We start from the raw sequence: 13,184 nt of genomic DNA on the forward strand, positions 1-13,184 counted from the left end.
TAATAAAAGCACTGTACAATCTTACCTTATCAAAAACATTGGCAAAAGCCACAAATGCTTGAAATATACACTTGTGATAGCATCACTGGCATATCTGTGATGTAGCACTGGTGGGATAGCCTTTCACTTGCCTGCTACTTGAGAATATTGGGGACCACCAACGAGTATGCACATGACCAGGCTACTAAAGTATTAGTAGCCATATAGAAGCAGAACAGAAATGTGTGATAGCAATAGGAACATCTGAGATTGAGGGGGTCCAATGGAATCAGGGATGGTCCATTGAGGAAAAGGATTGTAGATAATTGCAGAATGCTTTAGGCCATATTCAGTTACACCGATTTAACAATAGAAAACATTAAATATGTGAAATGTGTTCACAAGAAAGAAGTAAATGAGGGAACAATATGAACTGCCTCTGTCCACCACGAGAAGAGTTTCTTGGACTACAGCAAGCAAGATCAAGATGTCTGGTATATCCATACACTCTTTTACGGACTGTGGACTTACAGGAATAGAAATGTTACGGACCATTCATTCATTCATTTATACATACCAAATAGTTCAGTGTAGGATATGTTAATGTGAACTCAACAACTAAAGCTTGCATGGAAAGCCCAACACCATCTCTATTTTATTAGCAATGAGAACAAGCTTAGGTTTGTTTTGCATCCAGTGTGGCTAGACAGCCATAGAAGTGTGTTTGCTTCTGGAAGCTTGGATATAGGATTCTATTTCGACAGAGTTTCTAATGCTAACTTAATGGCAGTTATTCCCTTCCTGAAAAGTAGGGCTGGGGCCGTATCAACACACCAATCACACATTCTTAACATATACAGAGACATACAAAATGGTATTTCCTATGAAAACAAGGGGCTTTTTTCTTAGCAACTCCACTCAAATATCCATTTTCTTGCCGTTTTCTCCATAAGCTTTTAAAAAAAAGTTTTAAAAGAGTAAAGCTCCTAATCACTGTTGTCTCTATGCTAATTGTGCAAAAGGCAAAGAGTAATCAGTAATTCCATCAGAGAAATGCAAGCAATGTTAAAGTACAGAGGAACTGCAAAGCTGTGTCTTACAGCTATTTGAAACCTAAAATTTCAAAATGCATCTGCATCCTGAAAATTGCATGCGTGCAACTGCAGTTTGCCTGGACATTTTTTTGCATCTTTGCAAGGAACAGTAATCTACCTTTCTGCTGAAACATTTTAAAAATTTACTTTGATCTTCTTCCAACAGATCTTACTTCAGAGGAACTTTGAAAGTGTGCATTTCACCCAACAAAAGCATTTGCCCTAGTTAATTTATACAGAATTTTGTTTTCTCATAAAGATTGATAACATTTTATTAGGACTCACCCATATTTGCGTAGTGTATATTTTTGGTATGTTTTGTTATGTTTCAAAAAACCATGGCATTTCCCCCCTCAGCTGCTTCCCACTGAGCACCCCCTGAAGGGCCAACTACAGGCCACATCTGACTCACAGAGTAGGGTTTCTCCATTCCTGCTGTAAAATCTACTTCGGGGAGGAAGAGAAGCAGGGAGACCAAGCTCTTCCTTGTGCTCTGACATCAGGGATTTGTATATCTTCTCAACCCACAGACATCCTATGAGATAAATGATTTGCTTTGTGGATGGAATAAAACTTGCAGTTGAAAGTGTGCTGGCAACTTGTTTCCTTGGACAGCGCAAACTGTGGCAGTGATATTTAAAAACTCAAGCCAGAGGTATTTTTCTAATCATTTTATTTAGATTTTGCGTAACGATTTATTGCTCATCTGCAAGGAATAATATTGCATTCATTAAAAATCATTCATATACAAAATAAACCTATCCCCACCTGGGTTGATGCTATAACATGCTCCCTCTGACTGAACTGAGGTGTTGCCAGGCATGAGAATTTATTCCATGGCTTATACAGAGATGAAGCCCTTAGCTAAGGTATCTATTGACACTGCAACACAGAGGCAGACAAATGGAATGAAGAGGCCCTCCCTGAGCTTCATGGAGGACATTTGGGAGCGCACTCTGTTTGGCTTAGAAGGATCCAAGCCAATTCTGGGATCAGAACTTGTAGTATTAGAGCTGTGAAATTGAGAAACAAAATACTAAGACGCCATCCTGATGAAGGAACTGAGAGGAAGCACATATGCTCAGGTCTGAGATCACTTCAACAAAAAGGAAGAACAGAGTTCATTTGGCCTGGCCAAATGGAAGTCAGATTCTGGAAAAGGGGGTGGGCAGGAGGAGCTGGAGGCAAAGGGATCTCCCACATTCAAGTCAGTCAATGGCCTGCAGCCATTCTGCAAGGCCAAGTGGCCACCCTGTAGCTGCCAGAAAGGAAGCAGACAGCTATCTGGGGCCAAAGGTACAAGAGAAAGGTCACCTAGGGCTCTGGGAAAGAGAGAGCAAGCATGAACGTGCAAAGGTTTGGTGGCTCAGACTCCTCATCAAATCACAGTTAAATTATTCTCCTCAGTGAAGGATATCAGGAAAGACCACAGCCAATGCCATACAATAGTGGAATAGATTTCAAGAAGATGGAACTAGGAATGTAATCTGTATTTACATCAAGTTTTCTGCAAAGGTTACATAAAAAGCCACAGAAATTCAAGGTTGATCATATATTCACTATGATTCACAGTAGTCTCTAGCTTTTCATCACTGCCCCTTGAGGCTTCAGCACAAGTCTGAAGTGATCAGATGCAGGCAGTATTTGCCTGAACCACCTTCCTTAGCCTGATATTTGCCTCTCTAAAGATGAGCTCCCTCCTCTTTCATGGCACTAAAATGTGAAATCTGGCTGCACCGTAGTTTCGCAGGAGAGGTACCAGTGCATCAAGGTAACCAGACAGAATAGGCTAGCCTAAGCCAAGGTAATTAAAGCAGCAGAGCACTTAAAACAGCAGTGCCAATGGGAAGGGATTCCACCTTCAATATTCATTTGCTACAAATGGAGCCTGAAGATGGAGGGAAGGTGCTTTACACAATGAATAATTCTTTATAGCAGGTGTGGGCGGCAGTGGGGGGATGACATTTGGCCCTCCAATTGTTTGCTGAACTACAACTCACATCACCCATTGCTGGGGCTGAATAGGAGTTGTAGTACAGCAACATCTGGAGGGCCAAAGGTCCCCCACACTGGCTTTGTAAGATATGAAAAGCTAAGCTACTACATCATCCAAATATCCCTGGTGCTGGACAAATGAAAGGATGGAGCACAGGAGATACCCATCTCAGCTCAGAAGGACTGATTTGGTTCTTAGTGGCCCCTACCAATTCTGCAATGTATTACTGATATCTTCATAGAATTCTATGATTCTACCTTAAAAATGTCCAAACTCGAAGGAAAAGGAATTCTCACCCATTGCCTTTTAAAATATGGTTCTGGTACATCTTCACTTAAAGAAAGAAAAAACATAACATATAAAAGCTATGGAAAAGTGAAGACAGTGGATAGTCAATAGCCATTTCAATTCAGATTAGCACCCTAGCAACTTAAAAAGAATGTTAAAGTCTACCTAGGATTGGTGTAACCAGGCATGCAGCTACATATTTCATGTAGGAAAAATAGCCTAACTAAAAATAAATAGTATTTGAAATTGTCCCACTGTTTTCTTCACAACACAATATTAGGCATTTGTTGAATATACACCTAACTGGCCACAAGATATAACTCTGTTCCAGTACAGGAAAAGGAGCACTGATCTAGCAGCTAAGAAATTGGGGCTCGTTAAGGCAATTTAGAATTTGTAGATAATTCCACACAGAAAAAATAGTACTCTTAATATTTTGCAGTTCTACCAACTACAACTAAGGTGCTCCAGAAAGTTTTAAATTAAAAAATAAAATGAGCAGAGGACAGGATTGCCCTTCATTACCCAGGGAAATCCTTTCCTTAGTAATAGAGCTGAGGAGCTGAAACTGTACTATTTTAGTGGTGATGCAGCAGGGAAATCCCAGGTTGTCTGTAAAGTCAGACACAAAGACAGAGGAATATTAAAGAGAATAAGAGAGGGCAGTAAAATCACATGAATAAAATAAAAATAAAAAAGTTTTTAGAAGTAACACAAAAAATATGTTCTTTAAAAATATTCTTGCTAAAGCTCTTGTGTAGATTATGTAGTCTGGTCCTTCAGCGTTATGGTCCATCAGTACCTGCAGTAAAGGAAAAAGAAAGCCAGAGTCAAGCACTGGGTGCCCACCAAGACACAGGATCAAGTGGAGGCACTCCTGCCTTAGGTTATCAGAACTGCCAGTCCAATTCTAGTCTTCCCTTGCCTGGTGTATAAATCCATCATTAGCTGGCACTAGATGTTTGTATTTCCATTCAAGACAATTAAGCTAGAAGGGTTTTCTATTTTGCCTGTATTTATTACTATTATCTGAACCCCAATCTTCCTTCCAGGATGTTCAGAGAAGCCTCACAACTACCCTGCTCATCACACTAACAAAACTATTCAAAAAATTACAATTCATGTTGTCGTATCTGAATTATAGGCAAGTCCCTATATGTTTTCTAGTTTCCCCTAATGGAGAAGGTTACCTATAATAGTTTGGTTTGAAGGGTCCATTTTTATTAAGCCCCAGATACTTCGCTTGATCATCTGTTAGCTCTGTCAGATGGGCATCAAATGAAGGCAGGTGCAAGCTGGCAACATACTCATCTAGAAAGAATACAGGAAGACGTGTTAGAATCTCTAAGGTCCTGTTTATAGCACCCAGACATCTTTAACCAGCTACTCCTGAAAGCTTTCCCCACCAATGCTAGGCTCAATAAGGAAGGCCACTTGCAGGTCTAGCAAAGCTCATCTATAATTATTTCACACTATGGACAAATATCAGCGATTACATGAATACTGAGGCAGAGACAGTCAATAGGCAGGGTATATTTTTGGCTGTGCGTTGCCCCACAGCATTCAGTCTGGAACTTTGGCTTTTAACATTTTTACCCTGAATTCAATCATGAGACAAGTTATAACCTAAGAGGTGAAATGACCTTGGAATCTCTCATTCTAAACTCAATCTTTAACAGGTGTTTTTCATTTAACAATTCTTGCCAGAGGGTACAGTAGATGCTTCTGCCTTGTATTTTTCATATTCAAGACATTCAATCAATGTACATGTAGAAAGAAATAACAAATATATGTCCCCTGAAAAGTATATACCATACGATGTAGAAGAATGTTAAAATTCAATGTAGTCCTTTTAGTGGATTTTGTATTTTGGTACTGGCAGACCCCTGGCATTTTTAATTTTATTTCAAAGGTTTATTTTCCCATCTTTTGATAGTATTATCCCCAAAATGGGACATCCCTAGCTTATATACCCAGGATTACAATCACAGCAAACAGACTAATAAAAATATAGCTATTTCAGACAAAGAGGGAAGTTATCTAAAAACATCTAAATTTCAACTCTGAAGCCTGACATGAAATGGATGGGCATTGCCCATAAGGCCTGTATATACTAAAATTCTCGATATACTAAAGTTCTTAAAAATTCCTTCCTATTCTCAAAGCATGGCTGGGCCCAGCACAAACATGTGGTGAAGAAACTATGTTTATTACAGTTGTACATGCTGTGCTAGCCTGGTGTTCCAAGAGAGGAGGCTACCGCTCACTGATCAACAAGCAGCAGCTAAAAATTCTACCATTGTTTGCTCACCCATCTTTTTAGGCAGAAGGTACACATCTTGTTTGTATCGTCCCTCAGGAGCATTGTAAAGCTCAATCAAAGCCAGAGCCTGTGAAGATCAGAGAGATGCTGGAAGTAACAACTGCAGGCTTTATCAATTCTTTCCAGCACACTCTGAAAAGTTATTATAGTAGTTTTGACATGCCTGGTGGCTAGCCTAGTAGTCTATGTTCAGCACCGATACTTTAGACATTGAGCTTAGAGGTGGTTGTCCAAGCTTTTGGGATAAATGACACAACAGTTCTGTGGATCTAGCTTCTTTTTTGAAACTGCAGTGAGGAGTTTGTTGGTACAGAATACACCAAGTTAATGAAAAGGAAATCTATGTGTTGCATCTTTGCTGAGCCAGTAGGGAAAAAAATAGGGAATGTAAACATGCTAAAATGTTATTAAGACTCACCCTAGTGCCTAAACAAACTAAGGTACATATAGGCATTTTACTGAGGGGAAAGGCCAATCTCCCCTGTATGTGTGTAACACTGTTCAGCTGAACAAACAATTCATCTACTCTGTTTCCTTAGTTTTTAACCTCTCCAGACTGCAAACTCTGTTTTCAAAGGCATAAACAGATACCAAAACAGTGGACAGTTATGCTGCTTTTTAAAAACTGAAGAAGGAATAATAATAAGTGAGAAGCAGCAATTGTAAGTATTTCATTCATTTATAGGTTCACTATGAAAGGACACTGGATTTGGTGATCTTGAGAACCTTGATCTTTCATTGTGGGGGGAGGGGAACCTGAAACACATGTAGGCAATAAGACAAGAAAAGTTCAGAAACGAATGGGAGATCTAGGCAGGGCTTCAAGTTGTAAAGGGGTGGGGCTTCAGCAATCGACACAACTTCCTCCCACGGTGAACTGTTTGCTCAATTGATCATTTGGCTCAGTTCTCCATGTCATTCCCTTCTAGTTGAGCCTTTGCTTCAAAATCCACATTTTATTTAATTTCATCTGTGATGAATACTTCAAATAAATATGCAAGTTCATATGCTCTGCATTGCCTGTCCTGAGCACATAATATTCTCTAGAACTCTAGCGGACAATAGTTTTCAATGCCTCTATTTAAAGATCAGAACTAACAGGCAAAATGCAGTTCAAATAAATCCTCTAACTAGGCTTTTACTCAGACTTGAGTTGGAAAACTAATATAAATATGGTATCTTATATTTTCCATCCCCACAAACACATTATAAATACAGCATCAAGCAAGGCAGAGGAACCTGCAGGCTAAATCATGTACCTGAGTGGTAGCAGTAATGGACAGAACAAAGGTTGGAACTGTTGAACAGCTCAGATTCAGAAGTCTTCCCTAGAATGACAGGGAAACAGCAACAAAAAACCTTTTTTGAGAAATCACCTCTTGTGCACAGAGAGCACCATCAAACAGAAATGCAATATTTCAGATTCAAGTGCAATGCTAAACTCTTCAGGCCCAGCAAACTTGGGATATAACTGCATAGTTTGAATCAGGAGCAATGTGGCCAGACCAGGACTAATAACCACTGATGTTTTTAGATAGTTAATGGTTCCTTTCCTGGTGAAAAGTTAAGATCTATGATGAACTGAAAAGGACAGGCGTGATTTAGCAGTGAGGAGGATAAAATCTGTTTAGCAAAAACTTTTGAGATCTTCATATTCCCACTGGTCTGGCTAGCTTTGGAACTCTGCTGTAAAGCTCAAGTCAGACAACATCTCTGAACTACCCAAAGGACACCTGCATCTTCTTCTCTTCTCAGAAGAACAGCTTCTCCTTGATACATAGCTAGCCGCCCATTTGATTAGCCTTCCAATACCCTGGGAACCTGAAAATAAGAGACACAATTCCTTATGATGAACCCTATAAAGGCTTCTGTTTAGGCCTTTGCCAACATACCTCAGCTAGGAGAACAACTCGCTTGCCATCAGGCCAGATTATATGATCCACTTGAGAACGTACACGCTCCCAGGTTAGCTCTGGGGTACGAAGACTAGCCTAGGAGAGATTGAGGCAGGGATCAACTACTAGGATTTATTAAGATGACTGAAAGCATAATTAAGATTAACAGACACTCACCACATCAATTTCAGTGTTGGAATGGCCCATATTACATACAATGCAGCTATTCTTCATTCGGTCCAAGTGCTCTCTAGTCACCACATTTTTGTTTCCTGCAGTAAAAAGAGGCAGTTAAAGCAAGCCTCAGACAGGTGAGCCATCAAATTTCCCCTTATCTATAGCTACAACTTTAATCCCAACACAGTGAATTGAATCCCACCAAGTAACTGCATGAGTTACTTGCACAGTGTAATTTTCCCTCCCTCTTCTCCCCCATGCAAATATTGCCTTCCTCCAAATCTGTTCCAGAGGGTTCATGGGGAGGAACTCAGAGCAGCTATGGTAAAGGTGCAGGGGGTTACATGAGCGGAACTCATTCTACTTGTACAATTACTTATTTGGATACAACCTACAATAGAAAGCAATACAACCTATGTCCTCTTTATATCCTTTGCAGGTTTCCAGTTTGAGTGGGGAAATACTACTACTTGTTACTGAGCAAAAAGGCAAAATCGGAAGGATTTCAGCGTGTGGAGTAGGTGGGAATAATATGAACAAAACACATGCACAGTCCTTCCCAGATTGGTTTACCTGTGCAAGTTATGACAACATCCACTTGGCGAATGATTTCATTGAGTTTCACTACCCGAAACCCATCCATGCTGCCAAAGAGAAGGTAAGAGATTAAAGGGACATCAAACATGGCAACGTGAAACTGAACAAGCTGCTCTGGCTATTTAAGTTTTAAACCTCAAACTCTGTTCCCCAACATTTGATTGATGCTTAGAGAATCCACTGACAGTCGCACTGTAGTTATGTACATGCATTCCTATATAGCTGTTGACTAAAACTGCTGCAATAGTTTATTTTAATGAATAACAATAATTGCAGTTTTCACCAATACATTTTTCAGAAGTGTTTTTTCAGCTAAGCTTTGAACAGCTATTAGGTGTGAAGGTTTTGAAGAAAGGGGTCATTAATGTGCATTTTCATTTTATTGAACTACAAGTTATATTGTTAATAAAACTTGCTAGATACCCATTCTACAATAATTGAACCTCTGCTTCTTTAAAAGCAAGACACAGTTAAAATGGAGATCATTATCTCCTTGTCTATATTTGGAAGAAACAGAGGGAGAAACACATCATTTATTTAAGGTTCATACTTTCAAACATTTCATATAGATGTTTCACTTATACCTCACCCTTCTTTTTACCCACTGCCAATAAATTAATCCTTTTCACATGTATTATTGAAATAACTGACACTGCCTGAAACAACAGTAGCAACAGAAGAAATAAAGAGAAACAGGATATGCCATTTTACTGTTCGAGAGCAGCTGATCTTGGGGTAAGTTACAGAAGATTGACTTATTGGACACCGAAGCTCTTCCTATGCTCAGTAGGCAGGGACTAGAGAAATAACTTCGACATTTCCTGATATCTGTAGCAGTTCTGAAAAAGGACAAGTTGTGTGGGGCAGTCTGAAGAGAAATGGGCTTTCTGGAGAAAGATCAGAGTGTTCAGAGGTAAAAAAGAAAGTTCTGCAAGATCTATTGAAAGCAGCATGCTATTAATCTTTATGAGTTCAAAATTTAAAGTAGACATTCTATCCTACTTTTTAGAAAAACCCTGCAAAGTAGTCAAATGGCATATTCAGTTAATTTTTACTGCTTCTATTAATCATACTGGAGTTTGACAATTATTCCATCTTACATCAGATTAGTGCTGCTGGAGCTCTCGATGGCTATCCTAGTATTTAGCATCTACTACTTTTTTAAGAGGATATTCATGTGTTTATTTCCTCCTCCCCCCACCCCAATATTCTTCTTATTGACAAATGCATTTCGGCAAACTATTCATTAGCCATTATTAACAGAACAGTGTCAAACTTATGAGGGAAAGGACTCTTACATATGGAGGTACAAGGTCACAAACAATTGTGGAACCCTCAAATGAAATGGAAGGAAATGGAAGATTCCCTGAAGCTTTATGTCTTCTTGCATGTATAGCCTCAGATTGTGAAGTTTTGGGTAGAGAGAGGCTCTTCTTTAGTAGGCTAATTAATTTTAACCTTTTGAAGTAGCCCAAAAAAGAACAGCAAGCAATACAAGAAAAGGCTTGTTCTCTCAGACAGCAGCATTTGTAACACCTCATTTCTCACCAGGCTTGAAGAGCACAGATAGGATCAATCTCTGTGATGCAAACTATGGCTCCCAGGGCCTTCAGAGCTGCACAGCATCCCTTTCCAACCTGGAATACACAAAAACAACTACAAAATCTAAGCAAATACAAGTGTTTTAAAAACACAGGATTTATTGAGAAACATTGTTGGATTACAGCCCATCTCTGTCTTCTTCCACCCCCCCCCCACACTTCTACATACACACAAGCACACACATGCGTAAAGAGAGAGAAAATGGAAGCAATGCAGCCAAAGGACCATGAAGTGTGGTACAGTGGTACCTCTGGTTATGTACTTAATTCGTTCCAGAGGTCCATTCTTAACCTGAAACTGTTCTTAACCTGAAGCACCACTTTAGCTAATGGGGCCTCCCGCTGTTGCCGCGCTGCCAGAGCATGATTTCTGTTCTCATCCTGAAGCAAAGTTCCTAACCCGAGGTGCTATTTCTGGGTTAGCGGAGTCTGTAACCTGAAGCGTATGTAACCCTAGGTACCACTGTATATGATATCTGTATGCAAAAATTAAAATATATACAATCAGTTGATTCACTGATGGACAGGGTGAATTCAGACCAGTTTATCACATGGGAAATTCTGGAAAGTTTGCTGACTTCTGTATATACTCAACTATAGTAATACAGCCACCAGTGACTAGCTTTGTAGTATTTTGGTTTTAGGTTTGCTCTTCCTCCACCCTTAGTTGCTTCTCCCACTGCTGCTATGGCATGGTTGGCTAACCCACAGCCCAGATCCAGCCTGGCAAGTTGTGGGAAGTGGCCCACCAGTTCCTGCAGCTGTAGCTTTAAGCTATAGCTTAGCACTGAGAATAAAACTTAAGTTTACCCAAGCTTTTCTGGTCCCTGGGCCTGACTAAATTTTTAAATCCATGTTTTGTATAATGCTCAGTTTTATTTGTGATATATATACTTTTCTTTTTATCCTGTCTGTCTAGCTTTCATGCAATATTACCATATTGCTTTTTTCTTCTTATTTAAATGCTTGGAGGAATAAATAAACAAACCAACAAATAAATACAGCGCTCTGCCTGCTCTTTGGAGAATAATCTCCAAGGGCAGACATAGCCCTTTATCTCCTGATCTCAGAACTGTGGCAATCAGCTCTGAGATCAGGAAACAAAATCTCTGCTGCCTGCTCTTTAGAATCGCAGGCAGAAATCATAATGCTCAGACTGGGAGAGAAAAGCTATCTGTCTTCTTTTTAGAGATGCAGAGTGAAAAGGCAGCATTTCTCCCCTCTCCTTTCTCAGAGCCAAATAGGCAGGAATGGAAATGCTGTCTTTTTCTCTTCACGGAGTAAAATATGGCATTTCCTCCTTTATAGTCAATATTAATGGAATACAGACACAGTCTCTTTAACTTCAGAGGCATCATAGCACTATTTCTCAGTTTTAAAAAAATTCCTCCCAACCATTCCAGAACAGCAAATACTTGAAGTATATAAATCCTCTGAAATATGAGATTTGAACAAAATGAAAAAAGAAAACAGGAAGCTAAAATATTCATTTTAGCAAAATGTCACCATTCAACTCTCATCACTCAGATAAATGCCGTTTGTTTGTTTGCTCACAGACAGCAGCGGCCATGGTTTACTACATTCTACTATGTGAAAACTTTTGCCACAGGAGAGGGGCAACCTTTACTACCGTATTTTTCGCCCTATAGGACGCACTTTTTCCCCTCCAAAAATGAAGGGGAAATGTGGGTGCGTCCTATGGGGCGAATGCAGGCTTTCACTGAAGCCTGGAGAGCGAGAGGGGTTGATGCGCACCGACCCCTCTCGTTCTCCGGGCTTCAGGAGAGCCCCAGCGCCAGCCCCACAAGGTCGGGGGACAGAGGGAGGCGGAACGCCGCCATCCCGCTGTCTCCCGAAGTGGTTTGGAGGCTGACGGCGGGGAGAAGAACGCTTCTCCCCGCTGCCTGCCCCACCACTCCGGGGACAGCAGGGAGACGCAGCGCGTCTTCCTGCTGTCCCCGGATCTGATCTCCAGGCGGGCGGCGGGGAGAAGAGCGCTTCTCCCCGCTGCCTGCCCCACAAGCGCCTGGGGGGGAAATAAATTTTTTTTCTTTATTTCCCCCCAAAAAAACGTGATGCGTCCTATGGGCCGGTGCGTCCTTTGGGGCGAAAAATACGGTACATTAAAAATGCATGGCATAAAAATGTGCACTATGTTTCCCTAGTAATGCAGTGAAACACATGGTAGGAAACTCTGCCATGTGTTAAGACAGCCATCTGTACTAGTTTAGTTTGTCCACATATGTACACTAGAAAACAAATTATAGCCTAATCTTTTTTTTAAAAAAAATGGATAATAGCTCCATTGCTCCTGTCTCTCTATATGAAAAGTTGGGAAAGAATCAGATAAGCACTAATAAGAAAAAGAGGAGTTCAGAACTCTCCCTAATATCACTTTACACAATCCTGCCCCCTAAGTGCTTTTCTTCCAGACAAGGTAACTTCAATACTGAGGTTCAGCTGCAAATATAGGAGCTGTGCAAAGATTCTCCACTCCACACTAGAGAGCTCATTTTGCCATTAAAATCAGACCTCCCTCCATCCCCATAGGCCTATTAACATGACTAGAGCAGCTCCAATCAGGTTAGCATACAAAGCTGCCGCAGCACATGTAGTTTAGCCCTAAAATCTACATAATTCAACTTGTGCTATTCATACATTGCTAGAAGCACCCATGTTGAAGCACTGTTATCTGCGCAAATTTTAGCACACTTGAACCATAATGTGTGCCCTAATCACCTCTTAAATTCTTTCCAGATTTTACTGTACAAATACAGCTGAGAGTAGAGACTCTTCTAATGATGTGAAAACGCTTGCTAGTATCATCAGCTTGCAATTACCGTGAGAGCCATTACAATTGGATGCATAATCTTCTGCTGCAACACAAGTTGTTCCTAACGCTCCTTATAGTAATCACATAAGGAGTCATTACTAGTAAAAGGTAGATCATGAATACAGAAGGTAATGAATGCTAAAGCAAAGGTAACTGTACTGTACTGTACACTAATGAGAGCTGCTGAATCAGCCAGGCTACAACTCACCTCACCATAGCCACACACCACCACTTGCTTTCCTCCAAACATCACATCTGTTGTTCGTTTTAGGCTGTGGGAGAGAAAGAGACTCTTTTTGAGAAGTTAACCACATGCAAAATACATGTTTGACTCAATACAATGGCTTTGCTTAGCTGTCTCGATAAACTGTAACGTGCACAAGCCACAGGAAATCTGGAGC

At 40.4% G+C, this 13,184-nt stretch overlaps 1 protein-coding gene across 3 annotated transcripts in view; it reads right to left on the minus strand.

Moving 5' to 3' along the window:
* Positions 1–1,729: 1,729 nt before the first annotated feature.
* Positions 1,730–13,184, minus strand: part of AHCYL1 (adenosylhomocysteinase like 1) — a gene marked incomplete at its 3' end in the record, with an annotated part of 50,751 nt that continues 39,296 nt past the window's right edge. Inside the window, exons 9-17 of one of the 3 annotated variants that reach the window (XM_082228481.1) lie at positions 12,992–13,055; positions 9,898–9,986; positions 8,326–8,396; positions 7,753–7,847; positions 7,573–7,671; positions 6,940–7,008; positions 5,669–5,747; positions 4,548–4,668; positions 1,730–4,159 (exon numbers count right to left, since the gene is read on the minus strand). In XM_082228481.1, the coding sequence (XP_082084607.1) occupies positions 4,153–4,159; positions 4,548–4,668; positions 5,669–5,747; positions 6,940–7,008; positions 7,573–7,671; positions 7,753–7,847; positions 8,326–8,396; positions 9,898–9,986; positions 12,992–13,055 (694 nt within the window). Of the gene's footprint in view, positions 4,160–4,543; positions 4,669–5,668; positions 5,748–6,939; positions 7,009–7,572; positions 7,672–7,752; positions 7,848–8,325; positions 8,397–9,897; positions 9,987–12,991; positions 13,056–13,184 lie in introns of those variants that run through there. The other 2 variants (XR_014221252.1, XM_082228482.1) reach the window with 2 other exon arrangements.

The sequence above is a fragment of the Podarcis vaucheri genome, assembly GCF_965113315.1.
Source record: "Podarcis vaucheri genome assembly, chromosome: 6".
In the NCBI taxonomy this organism is placed as follows: Eukaryota; Metazoa; Chordata; class Lepidosauria; order Squamata; family Lacertidae; genus Podarcis; species Podarcis vaucheri.